This window comes from Oncorhynchus clarkii, chromosome 3, assembly GCF_045791955.1.
Source record: "Oncorhynchus clarkii lewisi isolate Uvic-CL-2024 chromosome 3, UVic_Ocla_1.0, whole genome shotgun sequence".
NCBI classification, from domain to species: domain Eukaryota; kingdom Metazoa; phylum Chordata; class Actinopteri; order Salmoniformes; family Salmonidae; genus Oncorhynchus; species Oncorhynchus clarkii.
Genome location: NC_092149.1, coordinates 87,670,688 through 87,689,149, shown reverse-complemented (window position 1 = coordinate 87,689,149; position 18,462 = coordinate 87,670,688). Strand labels below are relative to the sequence as shown.

The window sequence follows — 18,462 nt, the reverse complement described above, 5'->3', positions numbered from 1 at the left end:
AGCCAGGTAACGGGGTTCCATTTGGAACCCAGCCAGGTAACGGGGTTCCATTTGGAACCCAGCCAGGTAACGGGGTTCCATTTGGGACCCAGCCAGGTAACGGGGTTCCATTTGGGACCCAGTCAGGTAACGGGGTTCCATTTGGAACCCAGCCAGGTGACGGGGTTCCATTTGGAACCCAGCCAGGTAACGGGGTTCCATTTGGGACCCAGCCAGGTAACAGGGTTCCATTTGGAACCCAGCCAGGTAACAGGGTTCCATTTGGAACCCAGCCAGGTAACGGGGTTCCATTTGGAACCCACAGTCAGGTAACAGGTTCCATTTGGAACCCACAGTCAGTTAACAGGGTTCCATTTGGAACTCAGCCAGGTAACAGGGTTCCATTTGGAATCCACAGTCAGGTAACAGGGTTCCATTTGGGACCCAGCCAGGTAACGGGGTTCCATTTGGAACCCAGCCAGGTAACAGGGTTCCATTTGGAACCCAGCCAGGTAACAGGGTTCCATTTGGAACCCAGCCAGGTAAAGGGGTTCCATTTGGAACCCAGCCAGGTAACAGGGTTCCATTTGGAACCCAGCCAGGTAACAGGGTTCCATTTGGAACCCAGCCAGGTAACAGGGTTCCATTTGGAATCCACAGTCAGGTAACAGGGTTCCATTTGGAACCCAGCCAGGTAACAGGGTTCCAGTTGGGATGCAGCCTGTTCAGGGGGTCATAAGAAAGCTCAGAGAAAGTGGAGCCAATCTTAAGGGTGTGAAGAACGTAATGCTCTCCAACCAGATGTCACCCTCTTACAGCAACTAGAAAGACAGAGAACGGCTGAGGAGCACACAGAGCAGCTCTATATGGTCACCTGACACAGCCAATAGGATCATTTCACCTGGCTTTAGTTCATTCATCTCATCTTCAGTTCAACAGGTTCATCAAAACACGGCAAGGATCTCCCTGTAAGGATATTCTGCTTTTTCTGTAGACTCACAGACAAACCTTCAGAGCACACCGATCAAAACTAGGCTACATCCATTCACCCATTTTGGTTTGTTATGAGTCTCTTTTAGATCATCTACTAGCATACATACGGGTCATACCTCCCCCAGTCAGTCTCTAGTATACACATAACCTGCATACCTCCCCCAGTCAGTCTCTACTCTAATATACACATAACCTGCATACCTCCCCTAGCCAGTCTCTAATATACACATAATGAAACCTGCATACCTCCCCCAGCCAGACTCTACTCTAATATACACATAGCCTGCATACCTCCCCTAGCCAGTCTCTAATATACACATAATGAAACCTGCATACCTCCCCCAGCCAGACTCTACTCTAATATACACATAGCCTGCATACCTCCCCTAGCCAGTCTCTAATATACACATAATGAAACCTGCATACCTCCCCCAGTCAGTCTCTACTCTAATATACACATAGCCTGCATACCTCCCCTAGCCAGTCTCTAATATACACATAATGAAACCTGCATACCTCCCCCAGCCAGTCTCTACTCTAATATACACATAACCTGCATACCTCCCCCAGTCAGTCTCTAATATACACATAATGAAACCTGCATACCTCCCCCAGCCAGTCTCTACTCTAATATACACATAATGAAACCTGCATACCTCCCCCAGCCAGTCTCTACTCTAATATACACATAACCTGCATACCTCCCCCAGCCAGTCTCTACTCTAATATACACATAATGAAACCTGCATACCTCCCCCAGTCAGTCTCTACTCTAATATACACATAACCTGCATACCTCCCCCAGTAATCTCTACTCTAATATACACATAATGAAACCTGCATACCTCCCCCAGCCAGTCTCTAATATACACATAATGAAACCTGCATACCTCCCCCAGTCAGTTTCTAATATACACATTACGAAACCTGCATACCTCCCCCAGCCAGTCTCTACTCTAATATACACATAACCTGCATACCTCCCCAGCCAGTCTCTACTCTAATATACACATAATGAAACCTGCATACCTCCCCCAGTCAGTCTCTACTCTAATATACACATAATGAAATCTGCATACCTCCCCCAGTCATTTTCTAATATACACATTACGAAACCTGCATACCTCCCCCAGTCAGTCTCTACTCTAATATACACATAATGAAATCTGCATACCTCCCCCAGTCAGTTTCTAATATACACATTACGAAACCTGCATACCTCCCCCAGTCAGTCTCTACTCTAATATACACATAATGAAACCTGCATACCTCCCCCAGTCAGTCTCTACTCTAATATACACATAATGAAACCTGCACACCTCCCCCAGTCAGTCTCTACTCTAATATACACATAACCTGCATACCTCCCCCAGTCAGTCTCTAATATACACATAATGAAACCTGCATACCTCCCCCAGCCAGTCTCTACTCTAATATACACATAGCCTGCATACCTCCCCTAGCCAGTCTCTAATATACACATAATGAAACCTGCATACCTCCCCCAGCCAGTCTCTACTCTAATATACACATAATGAAACCTGCATACCTCCCCCAGCCAGTCTCTACTCTAATATACACATAGCCTGCATACCTCCCCTAGCCAGTCTCTAATATACACATAATGAAACCTGCATACCTCCCCCAGCCAGACTCTACTCTAATATACACATAATGAAACCTGCATACCTCCCCCAGCCAGTCTCTAATATACACATAATGAAACCTGCATACCTCCCCCAGCCAGTCTCTACTCTAATATACACATAACCTGCATACCTCCCCCAGTCAGTCTCTACTCTAATATACACATAATGAAACCTGCATACCTCCCCCAGCCAGTCTCTAATATACACATAACCTGCATACCTCCCCCAGCCAGTCTCTACTCTAATATACACATAATGAAACCTGCATACCTCCCCCAGTCAGTCTCTAATATACAAATAATGAAACCTGCATACCTCCCCCAGTCAGTCTCTAATATACACATTACGAAACCTGCATACCTCTCCTTCTCTCATAGGACTGTCCTCTAACCAGTGGGCGTGGCCAGGTACAGTAATAGAACTGTCCTCTAACCAGGGTAGAGTGTTGTGGGCGTGGCCAGATACGGTAATAGGACTGTCCTCTAACCAGTGTAGATTGTTGTGGGCGTGGCCAGGCATGGTGATACGACTGTCCTCTAACCAGGGTAGAGCGTTGTGGGCGTGGCCAGATACAGTAATACGACTGTCCTCTATCTTGTGGGCGTGGCCAGGCCTGGTAATACGACTGTCCTCTAACTTGTGGACGTGGCCAGGCATGGTAACAGAGTGCTCAGACACCAGAAAAGCAGATTAGATCAACAGGAAACATCACATACCCACTAGCCTATATTAACCTGTCACCGTGCATTTGAACACCATGTGTGTCTGTATTCTTAAAACTGAAGGAAATAAAGAACGTCGATTGGGACAGTCTGTTGTGTTTCTAACTAAGCAGGGAGCAGAGCACCAGTGGACTAGCGATAAATCCTAAACAATGACCAGACTAAAAAGGCAGAAAAGCAGAATGGGCAAGTAAGTAGAGATCCTGAACCAACAGCTTGGACAAACACTGTGGACGGCAACATGTTGGAGTTGTAACATAATGGTCACCATAGCAACGGCACAACCATCTCTAGGCTCCAGGCTCCACGTCTCTCGTAGGCAGCCTGGACTGTTCTGGTCAGTTCCTGTTGACTGAGAACTTATTTGGGATACAAGTTGATTTGTAGAGCAGTGATTCAGTGCAGTCTGACTAGCTACTAGCTAGACAATCTCAAAACACCCAGTGAGAGTCAGGGTGCCGGGAGAGGAGATTTGTCCATGTTTCTGTGAAATGAGTACATAGTCCAGTACCTAATACAGTCCATCAATGAGTACAGAGTACCTAATACATAATGAGTACCTAATACATAATGAGTACAGAGTACATAATATATAATGAGTACAGAGTACCTAATACATAATGAGTACAGAGTACCTAATACATAATGAGTACAGAGTACCTAATACATAATGAGTACAGAGTACATAATATATAATGAGTACAGAGTACCTAATACATAATGAGTACAGAGTACCTAATACATAATGAGTACAGAGTACCTAATACATAATGAGTACAGAGTACCTAATACATAATGAGTACAGAGTACCTAATACATAATGAGTACAGAGTACCTAATACATAATGAGTACAGAGTACCTAATACATAATGAGTACAGAGTACCTAATACATCATGAGTACAGAGTACCTAATACATAATGAGTACAGAGTACCTAATACATAATGAGTACAGAGTACCTAATACATCATGAGTACAGAGTACCTAATACATAATGAGTACAGAGTACATTATAAAGCGGCAGCCCATCCCAGTAGAGTTTCCTCTTAAGAAATCCCCTGACTATAAGGCATAGCTCTATATTGATTAGTCTTCCTGGACTCTAGGCCTAAACGGTTGAATGAGAATTCACTTTTTAAACACCACTTTTTAAAACCTTGAATTCTGGGTTCTGCATGTTCTGCAATATTACCAGGCAGCAAAAATCACTTTTACGGTAAAGAGCCTCCCTTCCTCCCCTCTGATATAAATTAGTCTACAGAAAGCTGTGGATCTGATTGGAGCGCCTGGCGTTCGTCCAAAATGGCACACTATTTTCCAAAATAGTGCACTGCTTTTGTCCAGGGCACACATTAAAAGTAGTGCACTATAAAGGGAATAGAGTGCTATGTGGGACTCATACCTAATGTCTGAGAGATTCTACTGAGGATAATGGCATTAAGTTATCCAGTTAAGGATGGCCTTACAGGTTCCCCGCCCCCCCTGCCCGCCTGTCCACCCGCCAGAACGCCTCCCGCCTTCATGCCCGTGTGCCTCCCCGCCCGCCTGTCCACCCGCCAGAACGCCTCCCGTCTTCATGCCCATCTGCCTGCCCGTGTGCCCCCCCGCCCGCCTGTCCACCCGCCAGAACGCCTCCCGCCTTCATGCCCGTCTGCCTGCCCGTGTGCCCCCCCGCCCGCCTGTCCGAACGCCTCCCGCCTTCATGCCCGTGTGCCTCCCCGCCCGCCTCTCCGAACGCCTCCCCGCCCGCCTGTCTGAACGCCTCCCGCCTGCCTGTCCGAACGCCTCCCCGCCCGCCTGTCTGAACGCCTCCCGCCTGCCTGTCCGAACGCCTCTCACCCGCCTGCGTTTAAAACCTGGGTAGAGGACAACATTACTGCACCAGAGAGACTCAGTACACTGCTGGGTGGCCTTTCAGTTGGCCCAGCAGCCAGAGGAAGGTAGTGGCCTTTCAGTTGGCCCAGCAGCCAGAGGAAGGTAGTGGCCTTTCAGTTGGCCCAGTAGCTAGAGGAAGGTAGTGGCCTTTCAGTTGGCCCAGCAGCCAGAGGAAGGTAGTGGCCTTTCAGTTGGCCCAGCAGCCAGAGGAAGGTAGTGGCCTTTCAGTTGGCCCAGTAGCTAGAGGAAGGTAGTGGCCTTTCAGTTGGCCCAGTAGCTAGAGGAAGGTAGTGGCCTTTCAGTTGGCCCAGTAGCCAGAGGAAGGTATTGGCCTTTCAGTTGGCCCAGTAGCTAGAGGAAGGTATTGGCCTTTCAGTTGGCCCAGTAGCTAGAGGAAGGTAGTGGCCTTTCAGTTGGCCCAGTAGCTAGAGGAAGGTATTGGCCTTTCAGTTGGCCCAGTAGCTAGAGGAAGGTATTGGCCTTTCAGTTGGCCCAGCAGCCAGAGGAAGGTAGTGGCCTTTCAGTTGGCCCAGTAGCTAGAGGAAGGTAGTGGCCTTTCAGTTGGCCCAGTAGCTAGAGGAAGGTAGTGGCCTTTCAGTTGGCCCAGTAGCTAGAGGAAGGTATTGTGTTCAGCCAAAAAACAGTCTGTCAGGTTTTGTCGGTTGTCTTTCAGCCAAAGCAGTCTGTCCGTCTGTCTGTCCGCCAAAGTGTCTCTTCTGCATGTCTATCATTCAGCCAAAGCTGTGTGCCTTTCTGCCTGCCTGTCTATCATTCATCCAAAGCTGTGTGCCTTTCTGCCTGCCTGTCTATCATTCAGCCAAAGCTGTGTGTCTTTCTGCCTGCCTGCCTGCCTGCCTGCCTGCCTGCCTGCCTGCCTGCCTGCCTGCCTGCCTGCCTGCCTGTCTATCATTCAGCCAAAGCTGTGTGTCTTTCTGCCTGCCTGCCTGTCTATCATTCAGCCAAAGCTGTGTGTCTGTTGCTAATGGAGATAAAGCGTCAACATAGAAATATGAACGATGCAGAGGACCGGTCCGGTGAACACAGTCCAAATGGACCAGCCATGTACCTGATAATATCCAACCTTCAGTTAATGGACCAGCCATGTACCTGATAATATCAGGATCCAACCTTCAGTTAATGGACCAGCCATGTACCTGATAATATCCAACCTTCAGTTAATGGACCAGCCATGTACCTGATAATATCCAACCTTCAGTTAATGCACCAGCCATGTACCTGATAATATCCAACCATCAGTTAATGCACCAGCCATGTACCTGATAATATCCAACCTTCAGTTAGTGGACCAGCCATGTACCTGATAATATCCAACCATCAGTTAATGCACCAGCCATGTACCTGATAATATCCAACCTTCAGTTAGTGGACCAGCCATGTACCTGATAATATCCAACCATCAGTTAATGCACCAGCCATGTACCTGATAATATCCAACCTTCAGTTAATGGACCAGCCATGTACCTGATAATATCAGGATCCAACCTTCAGTTAATGGACCAGCCATGTACCTGATAATATCCAACCTTCAGTTAATGGACCAGCCATGTACCTGATAATATCCAACCTTCAGTTAATGCACCAGCCATGTACCTGATAATATCCAACCATCAGTTAATGCACCAGCCATGTACCTGATAATATCCAACCTTCAGTTAGTGGACCAGCCATGTACCTGATAATATCCAACCATCAGTTAATGCACCAGCCATGTACCTGATAATATCCAACCTTCAGTTAGTGGACCAGCCATGTACCTGATAATATCCAACCATCAGTTAATGCACCAGCCATGTACCTGATAATATCCAACCTTCAGTTAGTGGACCAGCCATGTACCTGATAATATCAGGATCCAAACTTCAGTTAATGGACCAGCCATGTACCTGATAATATCAGGATCCAAACTTCAGTTAATGGACCAGCCATGTACCTGATAATATCAGGATCCAAACTTCAGTTAATGGACCAGCCATGTACCTGATAATATCCAACCTTCAGTTAATGGACCAGCCACGTACCTGATAATATCAGGATCCAACCTTCAGTTAATGGACCAGCCATGTACCTGATAATATCAGGATCCAACCTTCAGTTAATGGACCAGCCATGTACCTGATAATATCAGGATCCAACCTTCAGTTAATGGACCAGCCATTAAATAGTCCAGCCACCCAGACTATTTACATTAACACCCCCCTTTGTTTTTACACTGCTGCTACTGTTATCTATGCACAGTCACTTTACCCCCACCTACATGTACAAACTACCTCAACTAACCTGTACATTGACTCGGAACCGGTACCCCCTGTATATAGCCTCCACATTGACTCTGTACTGGTACCCCCCTGTATATAGCCTCCACATTGACTCTGTACTGGTACCCCCCTGTATATAGCCTCCACATTGACTCGGAACCGGTACCCCCTGTATATAGCCTCCACATTGACTCTGTACCGGTACCCCCTGTATATAGCCTCCACATTGACTCTGTACAGTAACACCCTGTATATAGCCTCCACATTGACTCGGAACCGGTACCCCCTGTATATAGCCTCCACATTGACTCTGTACTGGTACCCCCTGTATATAGCCTCCACATTGACTCTGTACCGGTACCCCCTGTATATAGTCTCCACATTGACTCGGAACCGGTACCCCCTGTATATAGCCTCCACATTGACTCAGTACTGGTACCCCCTGTATATAGCCTCCACATTGACTCTGTACCGGTACCCCCTGTATATAGCCTCCACATTGACTCTGTACCGGTACCCCCTGTATATAGCCTCCACATTGACTCTGTACCGGTACCCCCTGTATATAGCCTCCACATTGACTCTGTACAGTAACACCCTGTATATAGCCTCCACATTGACTCTGTACCGGTACCCCCCTGTATATAGCCTCATTATAATTATTGTGTTACTAGCTAGCGTTACATGTGTGATCTGTGTAGTGATATTATTCATATTTGCATTGCTAGCTATAGCCTAATGTTAGCTAATGCTCTGTGTGCTCAATACAATGTTCATGATGTCACTACGACAACTGTCGATAGACGTAGCTGATAAATTCACTCGGGTTATCTTGTTGCCTAGTTAAATAAAGGACGAACAAAAAGAATTAGTAATATATACTCATATTTCCAAGCCCTCTCATTGAGTGTGCCAGAGCGCAGAATAACTGACGAATTTACCAACGCTCAACACCTATATATATGGCCGGTGTCAGTAAAAGTTGGCAAAAAGCATAATTAAATTGTTGCCAGCAGCACAGTTTCAGTCACTAACACTCTGGATAACATGAAACAGCCTAACCAGCTCTGCTGGGCTGAGTAAAATGGTCAGAGTGAGGTGTTCTCTCGTGTGTCTGGGAGTAGCTAGCAAGCTAAAGTCACCTAAATGTGACTGAGGGTAAAGTCACCAAAATGTGATCGAGGGTAAAGCCACCGAAATGTGATCGAGGGTAAAGTCACCAAAATGTGATCGAGGGTAAAGTCACCAAAATGTGATCGAGGGTAAAGTCACCAAAATGTGATCGAGGGTAAAGTCACCAAAATGTGATCGAGGGTAAAGCCACCAAAATGTGATCGAGGGTGAAGTCACCAAAGAATGCACCGATAGCTACACAGTAGATCATTGTTACCTTCCCTTGTCCAAAAGTAGTGCACTACATAGGGAATAAGGTGGCATTTGGCACTCGGCCCTAACGTTGATCGTTACCTTGTCTCTGTCCTCCACCAGGTCAGTCAGTACATCATCAGGGTCCAGGATGCCCCCGTCACAGTACTCCACATGGTGGGTACGAACCAGGAAGTCACCCTCCTGTGGGAGGAAGCACATCAAACATCCTCATTTCATAAATGGCACAACGAACACAACCAATCAACATTCTGATTTATGGTACACAAACATCCTAAATCTCTATCGTCCACAGTTCCATCTCACAAAAAGGAAAAATAAACAGCATCTCATTTTTTTAATAACAATAATATACATCTGTGAATCAGATCATTTGTAATTCCAATGTAATTTATGAAATTATAATGTTTGCCAAATGTTTTTAGGTTGGGTAACACTTGACAATGGAGAAAAGACTTCCAAGTCTGCCTCGTAATGCAAGTGTCTGGCCTGAGTACAGTATCTACAGTAGACCTCAACTATCTCAGCCAGATACAGGAGCGTGAAATTCTCTACTATGACCACAGTGATCCAGAGCTGGGGGTCCAGAGGGGAGGCTGGAGCTGGGAGAACAGGGACTAGAGCTGGGGGTCCAGAGGGGAGGCTGGAGCTCGGAGAACAGGGACTAGAGCTGGGGGGGGGGGGGGCTGGAGCTGGGAGAACAGGGACTAGAGCTGGGGGTCCAGAGGGGAGGCTGGAGCTGGGAGAACAGGGACTAGAGCTGGGGGTCCAGAGGGGAGGCTGAAGCTGGGAGAACAGGGACTAGAGCTGGGGGTCCAGAGGGGAGGCTGGAGCTGGGAGAACAGGGACTACAGCTGGGGGTCCAGAGTGGAGGCTGGAGCTGGGAGAACAGGGACTAGAGCTGGGGGGGGGGGGCTGGAGCTGGGAGAACAGGGACTAGAGCTGGGGGTCCAGAGGGGGGGCTGGAACTGGGAGAACAGGGACTACAGCTGGGGGTCCAAAGTGGAGGCTGGAGCTGGGAGAACAGGGACTAGAGCTGGGGGTCTAGAGGGGAGGCTGGAGCTGGGAGAACAGGGACTAGAGCTGGCGTGGTTACATGTGGTCCAAGGTTGTGAGGCCAGGTGGATGTACTGCCAAATTCTCTAAAACGACGGTTTTCGAAATGAACACGGTAGAGAAATGAACTCTCTGGTGGACATTCCTGCAGTCAGCATGCAATTTCATGCTCCTCCAAAACTTGAGACATCTGTGGCATTGTGCTGTGTGACAAAACTGCACATAGAGTGGCCTTTTACTGTCCCCAGCACCAGGTGCACCTATGTAATGATCCTGCTGTTTAATCAGCTTCTTGATATGCCACACCTGTCAGGTGGATGGATTATCTTGACAAAGGAGAAATGCTCAGTAACAGTGATGTAAACACGTTTTTCTTTTGTGCACAAAATTATAGAGAAATTAGCTTGAAATAGAACATCATACCTTCACACTGTAGAGTTCTATACAGGACTAGGTGTTAACCTTCACACTGTAGAGTTCTATACAGGACTGGGTGTTAACCTTCACACTGTAGAGTTCTATATAGGACTAGCTGTTACCTTCACACTGTAGAGTTCTATACAGGACTGGGTGTTACCTTCACACTGTAGAGTTCTATACAGGACTAGGTGTTACCTTCACACTGTAGAGTTCTATACAGGACTAGCTGTTACCTTCACACTGTAGAGTTCTATACAGGACTAGGTGTTAACCTTCACACTGTAGAGTTCTATACAGGACTAGCTGTTACCTTCACACTGTAGAGTTCTATACAGGACTAGGTGTTAACCTTCCCACTGTAGAGTTCAATACAGGACTAGGTGTTAACCTTCACACTGTAGAGTTCTATACAGGACTAGGTGTTAACCTTCACACTGTAGAGTTCTATACAGGACTAGGTGTTAACCTTCACACTGTAGAGTTCTATACAGGACTAGGTGTTAACCTTCACACTGTAGAGTTCTATAAAGGACTGGGTGTTAACCTTCACACTGTAGAGTTCTATACAGGACTAGGTGTTACCTTCACACTGTAGAGTTCTATACAGGACTAGGTGTTAACCTTCACACTGTAGAGTTCTATACAGGACTAGGTGTTACCTTCACACTGTAGAGTTCTATACAGGACTGGGTGTTAACCTTCACACTGTAGAGTTCTAATCTCATAATTTCTCTCTGTAAACAGATGATCATGTATCTCAGTTGTCATCTCAGCCTGTAGATATGCATTCGTGTTGACCTGTTGTTGTTTTGGGGCAGTGGGAATATACTGCTGCGTTCTATTCTAGGATGGAAGACACGGTTACAGATGGATGGGGAGGTAGCATGTGGATGAGGCTGAGCGAAGGGTTAGGCAATACAGATGGATTGGTTAGGCAGCAATACAGATGGATTGGTTAGGCAGCAATACAGATGGATTGGTTAGGCAGCAATAGAGATGGATGGGTTAAGCAGTAATACAGATGGTTGGGTTAGGGTTAGGCAGCAATACATATGGATGGGTTAGGCAGTAATACAGATGTATGGTTAGGCAGTAATACAGATGGATGGGTTAGGCAGCAATACAGATGGATGGGTTAGGGTTAGGCAGCAATACAGATGGTAGGGTTAGGGTTAGGCAGTAATACAGACGGTTGGGTTAGGGTTAGGCAGCAATACAGATGGATGGGTTAGGCAGTAATAAAGATGAATGGGTTAGGTAGTAATACAGATGGTTGGGTTAGGGTTAGGCAGCAATACAGATGGATGGGTTAGGCAGTAATACAGATGGTTGGGTTAGGGTTAGGCAGAAATACAGATGGATGGGTTAGGCAGTAATACAGATGGTTGGGTTAGGGTTGGGCAGCAATGCAGATGGATTGGTTAGGCAGTGATACAGATGATTGGATTAGGCAGTAATACAGATGAATGGGTTAGGCAATAATACAGATGATTGGATTAGGCGGTAATACAGATGGATGGGTTCGGCAGTAATACAGATGGAGGGGTTAGGCAGTAATACAGATGGTTGGGTTAGGCAGTAATACAGATGGTTGGGTTAGGCAGTAATACAGATGAATGGGTTAGGCAGTAATACAGATTATTGGATTAGGCAGTAATGGGTTAGGATGGGTTAGGCAGTCATACAGATGGAGGGGTTAGGGTTAGGCAGTAATACAGATGGATGGGTTAGGCAGTAATACAGGTGGATGGGTTAGGCAGCAATACAGATGGATCGGTTAGACAGTAATACAGATGGATTGGTTAGGTAGTAATACAGATGGATGGGTTAGGCAGCAATACATACGGATGGGTTAGGCAGCAATACAGATGGATGAGTTAGGCAGTAATACAGGTGGTTGGGTTAGGCAGCAATACAAATGGATGGGTTATGCAGTAATACAGATGGATGGGTTAAGCAGTAATACAGATGGTTGGGTTAGGGTTAGGCAGCAATACATATGGATGGGTTAGGCAGTAATACAGATGGTTGGGTTAGGGTTAGGCAGTAATACAGATGGTTGGGTTAGGCAGTAATACAGATGGTTGGGTTAGGGTTAGGCAGTAATACAGATGGTTGGGTTAGGGTTAGGCAGTAATACAGATGGTTGGGTTAGGGTTAGGCAGTAATACAGATGGTTGGGTTAGGGTTAGGCAGCAATACATATGGATGGGTTAGGCAGTAATACAGATGGTTGGGTTAGGGTTAGGCAGTAATACAGATGGTTGGGTTAGGCAGTTTTCACGCCCTGGTCTTAGTATTATGTGTTTTCTTTATTATTTTGGTCAGGCCAGGGTGTGACATGGGTATTTATGTGGTGTGTTTTGTCTAGGGTTTTGTTGAAGGTTATGGGATTGTGGTTAGTAAGGTTGTCTAGAAAAGTCTATGGTTGCCTGGAGTGGTTCTCAATCAGAGGCAGGTGTTTATCGTTGTCTCTGATTGGGAACCATATTTAGGCAGCCATATTCTTTGAGTGTTTCGTGGGTGATTGTTCCTGTCTCTGTGTTTGTTTGCACCAGATAAGGCTGTTTAGGTTTTTCACGTTTATTGTTTTGTATACTGTTCGTGTTTTCATCTTTATTAAAGATGTATACAATTAACCACGCTGCATTTTGGTCCGCCTCTCCTTCAACAGAAGAATCCCGTAACAGCAGTAATACAGATGGATGGGTTAGGCAGTAATACAGATGGTTGGGTTAGGGTTGGGCAGCAATGCAGATGGATTGGTTAGGCAGTAATAAAGATGGTTGGGTTAGGGTTGGGCAGCAATGCAGATGGATTGGTTAGGCAGTAATAAAGATGGTTGGGTTAGGGTTGGGCAGCAATGCAGATGGATTGGTTAGGCAGTAATAAAGATGGTTGGGTTGGGCAGCAATGCAGATGGATGGGTTAGGCAGTAATAAAGATGGTTGGGTTAGGGTTAGGCAGCAATGCAGATGGATTGGTTAGGCAGTAATAAAGATGGTTGGGTTGGGCAGCAATGCAGATGGATGGGTTAGGCAGTAATAAAGATGGTTGGGTTAGGGTTGGGCAGCAATTTTTTATTTTTTTATTTTTTTATTTCACCTTTATTTAACCAGGTAGGCTAGTTGAGAACACCTTTATTTAACCAGGTAGGCTAGTTGAGAACACCTTTATTTAACCAGGGAGGCTAGTTGAGAACACCTTTATTTAACCAGGTAGGCTAGTTGAGAACAAGTTCTCATTTACAATTGCGACCTGGCCAAGATAAAGCAAAGCAGTTCGACACATACAACGACACAGAGTTACACATGGAGTAAAACAAACATACAGTCAATAACACAGTATAAACAAGTCTATATACGATGTGAGCAAATGAGGTGAGATAAGGGAGGTAAAGGCAAAAAGGCCATGGTGGCAAAGTAGATACAATATAGCAAGTAAAACACTGGAATGGTAGATTTGCAATGGAAGAATGTGCAAAGTAGAGATATAAATAATGAGTTGCAAAGGAGCAAAATAAATAAATAAATACAGTAGGGGAAGAGGTAGTTGTTTGCAGATGGATTGGTTAGGCAGTGATACAGATGATTGGATTAGGCAATAATACAGATGATTGGATTAGGCGGTAATACAGATGGATGGGTTAGGCAGTAATACAGATGGAGGGGTTAGGGTTAGGCAGTAATACAGATGGTTGGGTTAGGCAGCAATACAGATGAATGGGTTAGGCAGTAATACAGATGATTGGATTAGGCAGTAATACAGATGGATGGGTTAGGCAGTAATACAGATGGAGGGGTTATGCAGTAATACAGATGGATGGGTTAGGCAGTAATACAGATGGATGGGTTAGGCAGCAATACAGATGGATCGGTTAGGCAGTAATACAGATGGATTGGTTAGGTAGTAATACAGATGGATGGGTTAGGGTTAGGCAGCAATACAGATGGATGGGTTAGGCAGCAATACAGACGGATGGGTTAGGCAGTAATACAGATGGATGAGTTAGGCAGTAATACAGGTGGTTGGGTTAGGTAGTAATACAGATGGATGGGTTAGGGTTAGGCAGCAATACAGATGGATGGGTTAGGCAGCAATACAGACGGATGGGTTAGGCAGTAATACAGATGGATGAGTAAGGCAGTAATACAGGTGGTTGGGTTAGGCAGCAATACAGATGGATGGGTTAGGCAGTAATACAGATGGATGGGTTATGCAGTAATACAGATGTTTGGATTAGGGTTAGGCAGTAATACAGATGGTTGGGTTAGGCAGTAATACACATGGATGGGTTAGGCAGCAATACAGATGGATGGGTGAGATAGCATGTGGATAAGGCTGAGCTGATAGAAGACACTGGGAAAACTTGGAGATATGAATCCAAAGCAGTAGCCCATTCCCATAAAAACAGACAGCTAGGAGAACCATTCAGTATTTTAAGACCATAATGGAATGAGCCTTCAGGCTTCATCGGGTTTTGTCCTCCATCATTTTTAATGTATGTCATGTTTTCTCCGGCTGGGGCAGCCTACGGCTTTTAATTATCTAAGAAATTCAAATAAACCAATCAATCAATAACTAACTTGACTGACTTAATAAAAAATGCCCAATGCGGCTGTTTTTAATCTCAATATGAATTATTTCTTTTTTTAAATACAATTAACTAAGTACCTTAATTTTAACAAATTGAAAATTGAAAAAATAAACAAAAAATAGCTTCTTAGCAAAGAGCAATTTCTCAACAAGAATTGTAGCTAGGACTGTCTGGGAGTGGACTGAGTGGGGAGAAACTGAAAACTAGCTGTTGTTGTCAGAGAGGACTCTCTTATTAACTCATTTTAGGCCTGGTGTTCGCGTAGCTCTCTCCCCATCATGAAGAAGTAGACCCAGCCTACAGAGTAGTTCTCTCCCCATCATGAAGAAGTAGACCCAGCCTACAGAGTAGTTCTCTCCTCATCATGAAGAAGTAGACCCAGCCTACAGAGTAGTTCTCTCCCCATCATGAAGAAGTAGACCCAGCCTACAGAGTAGCCTACAGAGTCTCTCTCATCATGAAGAAGTAGACCTAGCCTACAGAGTAGTTCTCTCCTCATCATGAAGAAGTAGACCCAGCCTACAGAGTAGCTCTCTCCCCATCATGAAGAAGTAGACCCAGCCTACAGAGTAGTTCTCTCCCCATCATGAAGAAGTAGACCCAGCCTACAGAGTAGTTCTCTCCCCATCATGAAGAAGTAGACCCAGCCTACAGAGTAGTTCTCTCCTCATCATGAAGAAGTAGACCCAGCCTACAGAGTAGTTCTCTCCCCATCATGAAGAAGTAGACCTAGCCTACAGAGTAGTTCTCTCCTCATCATGAAGAAGTAGACCCAGCCTACAGAGTAGTTCTCTCCTCATCATGAAGAAGTAGACCCAGCCTACAGAGTAGTTCTCTCCAGAGTCATCATGAAGAAGTAGACCCAGCCTACAGAGTAGTTCTCTCCTCATCATGAAGAAGTTCTCTCCCCATCATAGACCTAGCCTACAGAGTAGTTCTCTCCTCATCATGAAGAAGTAGACCCAGCCTACAGAGTAGTTCTCTCCCCATCATGAAGAAGTAGACCCAGCCTACAGAGTAGTTCTCTCCCCATCATGAAGAAGTAGACCCAGCCTACAGAGTAGCCTTATCTCCCCATCATGAAGAAGTAGACCCAGCCTACAGAGTAGTTCTCTCCCCATCATGAAGAAGTAGACCCAGCCTACAGAGTAGTTCTCTCCTCATCATGAAGAAGTAGACCCAGCCTACAGAGTAGTTCTCTCCTCATCATGAAGAAGTAGACCCAGCCTACAGAGTAGTTCTCTCCTCATCATGAAGAAGTAGACCCAGCCTACAGAGTAGTTCTCTCCTCATCATGAAGAAGTAGACCTAGCCTACAGAGTAGTTCTCTCCTCATCATGAAGAAGTAGACCTAGCCTACAGAGTAGCTCTCTCCTCATCATGAAGAAGTAGACCCAGCCTACAGAGTAGTTCTCTCCCCATCATGAAGAAGTAGACCTAGCCTACAGAGTAGTTCTCTCCTCATCATGAAGAAGTAGACCCAGCCTACAGAGTAGTTCTCTCCTCATCATGAAGAAGTAGACCCAGCCTACAGAGTAGTTCTCTCCTCATCATGAAGAAGTAGACCCAGCCTACAGAGTAGTTCTCTCCCCATCATGAAGAAGTAGACCCAGCCTACAGAGTAGTTCTCTCCTCATCATGAAGAAGTAGACCTAGCCTACAGAGTAGTTCTCTCCTCATCATGAAGAAGTAGACCCAGCCTACAGAGTAGTTCTCTCCCCATCATGAAGAAGTAGACCTAGCCTACAGAGTAGTTCTCTCCTCATCATGAAGAAGTAGACCCAGCCTACAGAGTAGTTCTCTCCCCATCATGAAGAAGTAGACCCAGCCTACAGAGTAGTTCTCATCATGAAGAAGTAGACCCAGCCTCATCATGAAGAAGTAGACCCAGCCTACAGAGTAGTTAGCCTACTCTCTCCTCATCATGAAGAAGTAGACCCAGCCTACAGAGTAGTTCTCTCCCCATCATGAAGAAGTAGACCCAGCCTACAGAGTAGTTCTCTAGACCCAGCCTACAGAGTAGTTCTCCTCATCATGAAGAAGTAGACCCAGCCTACAGAAGTTCTCTCCCCATCATGAAGAAGACCCAGCCTACAGAGTAGTTCTCTCCCCATCATGAAGAAGTAGACCTAGCCTACAGAGTAGTTCTCTCCCCATCATGAAGAAGTAGACCCAGCCTACAGAGTAGTTCCTCCCCATCATGAAGAAGTAGACCCAGCCTACAGAGTAGTTCTCTCCTCATCATGAAGAAGTAGACCTAGCCTACAGAGTAGTTCTCTCCCCATCATGAAGAAGTAGACCTAGCCTACAGAGTACATCATGAAGAAGTAGACCCAGCCTACAGTAGTTCTCTCCCCATCATGAAGAAGTAGACCCAGCCTACAGAGTAGTTCTCTCCTCATCATGAAGAAGTAGACCTAGCCTACAGAGTAGCTCTCTCCTCATCATGAAGAAGTAGACCCAGCCTACAGAGTAGTTCTCTCCCCATCATGAAGAAGTAGACCCAGCCTACAGAGTAGTTCTCTCCTCATCATGAAGAAGTAGACCTAGCCTACAGAGTAGTTCTCTCCCCATCATGAAGAAGTAGACCCAGCCTACAGAGTAGTTCTCTCCTCATCATGAAGAAGTAGACCTAGCCTACAGAGTAGTTCTCTCCCCATCATGAAGAAGTAGACCCAGCCTACAGAGTAGTTCTCTCCCCATCATGAAGAAGTAGACCCAGCCTACCACCCTGTTTGAAACCATACCATGTAGATGTTTAACTTTGTGTTAAACTACCCATACGTCTACAACGTAGGGCTTAACTTACTGTCAGAATAAAATTTGTGACATGAAGTTATAATCAGAACATGACCTATCAGCCTACTGTTAGGTAGCTAGGAACAGCTTTATCCGACCTCTGACACCCGTAGAATCATAACCCATATAAACCGTAACCTGTCTGTATTGCCAGTAACATTCCACACGGCTGAGTTGCTCTTCCTCTCCCTGGATGGTAACATTTTTCTAACAGACCGCCCTGCCTCCTCTTCTGTGCTAATAGTTTTGTTTTCTGGCGCCGGGCCATGGGTTTAGATGCTATCAGCTCATTCTGGCAGAATTCAGCTGGCTCAGCCCTGTTCATCTCAGCATTCAGGCATCTGGCATTCCCGGCCCTTATGAAAAAATAACACCGCAGCTCCCTCCCTCCCTCCATCCCTCCCTCCATCCCTCCATTTGTCTTAGTAATTAAGTGGCCCTTTTTAGCAGTCTGATAACTTCCTGAGTGACTCCCATCTTCCCGAAACACCCCTCTCCCTCCCCTCAATTCCTCCCTCCCTTGCTTCAGGCTAAACTGACTGTTCAGAGAATACATTGCTGCAGGCCACAAGCTCTTTACTACAATGAACAACAACATATTTAAAATAAACGCAACATGTAATGTGTTTGGTCTCGTGGTTCATGAGCTGAAATAAAAGATCCCGGACATTTTTCACACACACAAAAAAAGCGTATTTCTTTCAAATTC

At 45.8% G+C, this 18,462-nt stretch overlaps 1 protein-coding gene across 1 annotated transcript in view; it reads right to left on the bottom strand.

Annotated features, from left to right (window-relative positions):
* Nucleotides 1-18,462, bottom strand: part of LOC139386328 (partitioning defective 3 homolog B-like) — a 406,750-nt gene that overhangs the window by 358,482 nt on the left and 29,806 nt on the right. The window contains exons 3-4 of the mRNA XM_071131853.1: nucleotides 9,395-9,483; nucleotides 8,963-9,064 (exon numbers count right to left, since the gene is read on the bottom strand). Of these exons, the coding sequence (XP_070987954.1) occupies nucleotides 8,963-9,064; nucleotides 9,395-9,483 (191 nt within the window). The remainder of the gene's footprint in view (nucleotides 1-8,962; nucleotides 9,065-9,394; nucleotides 9,484-18,462) is intronic.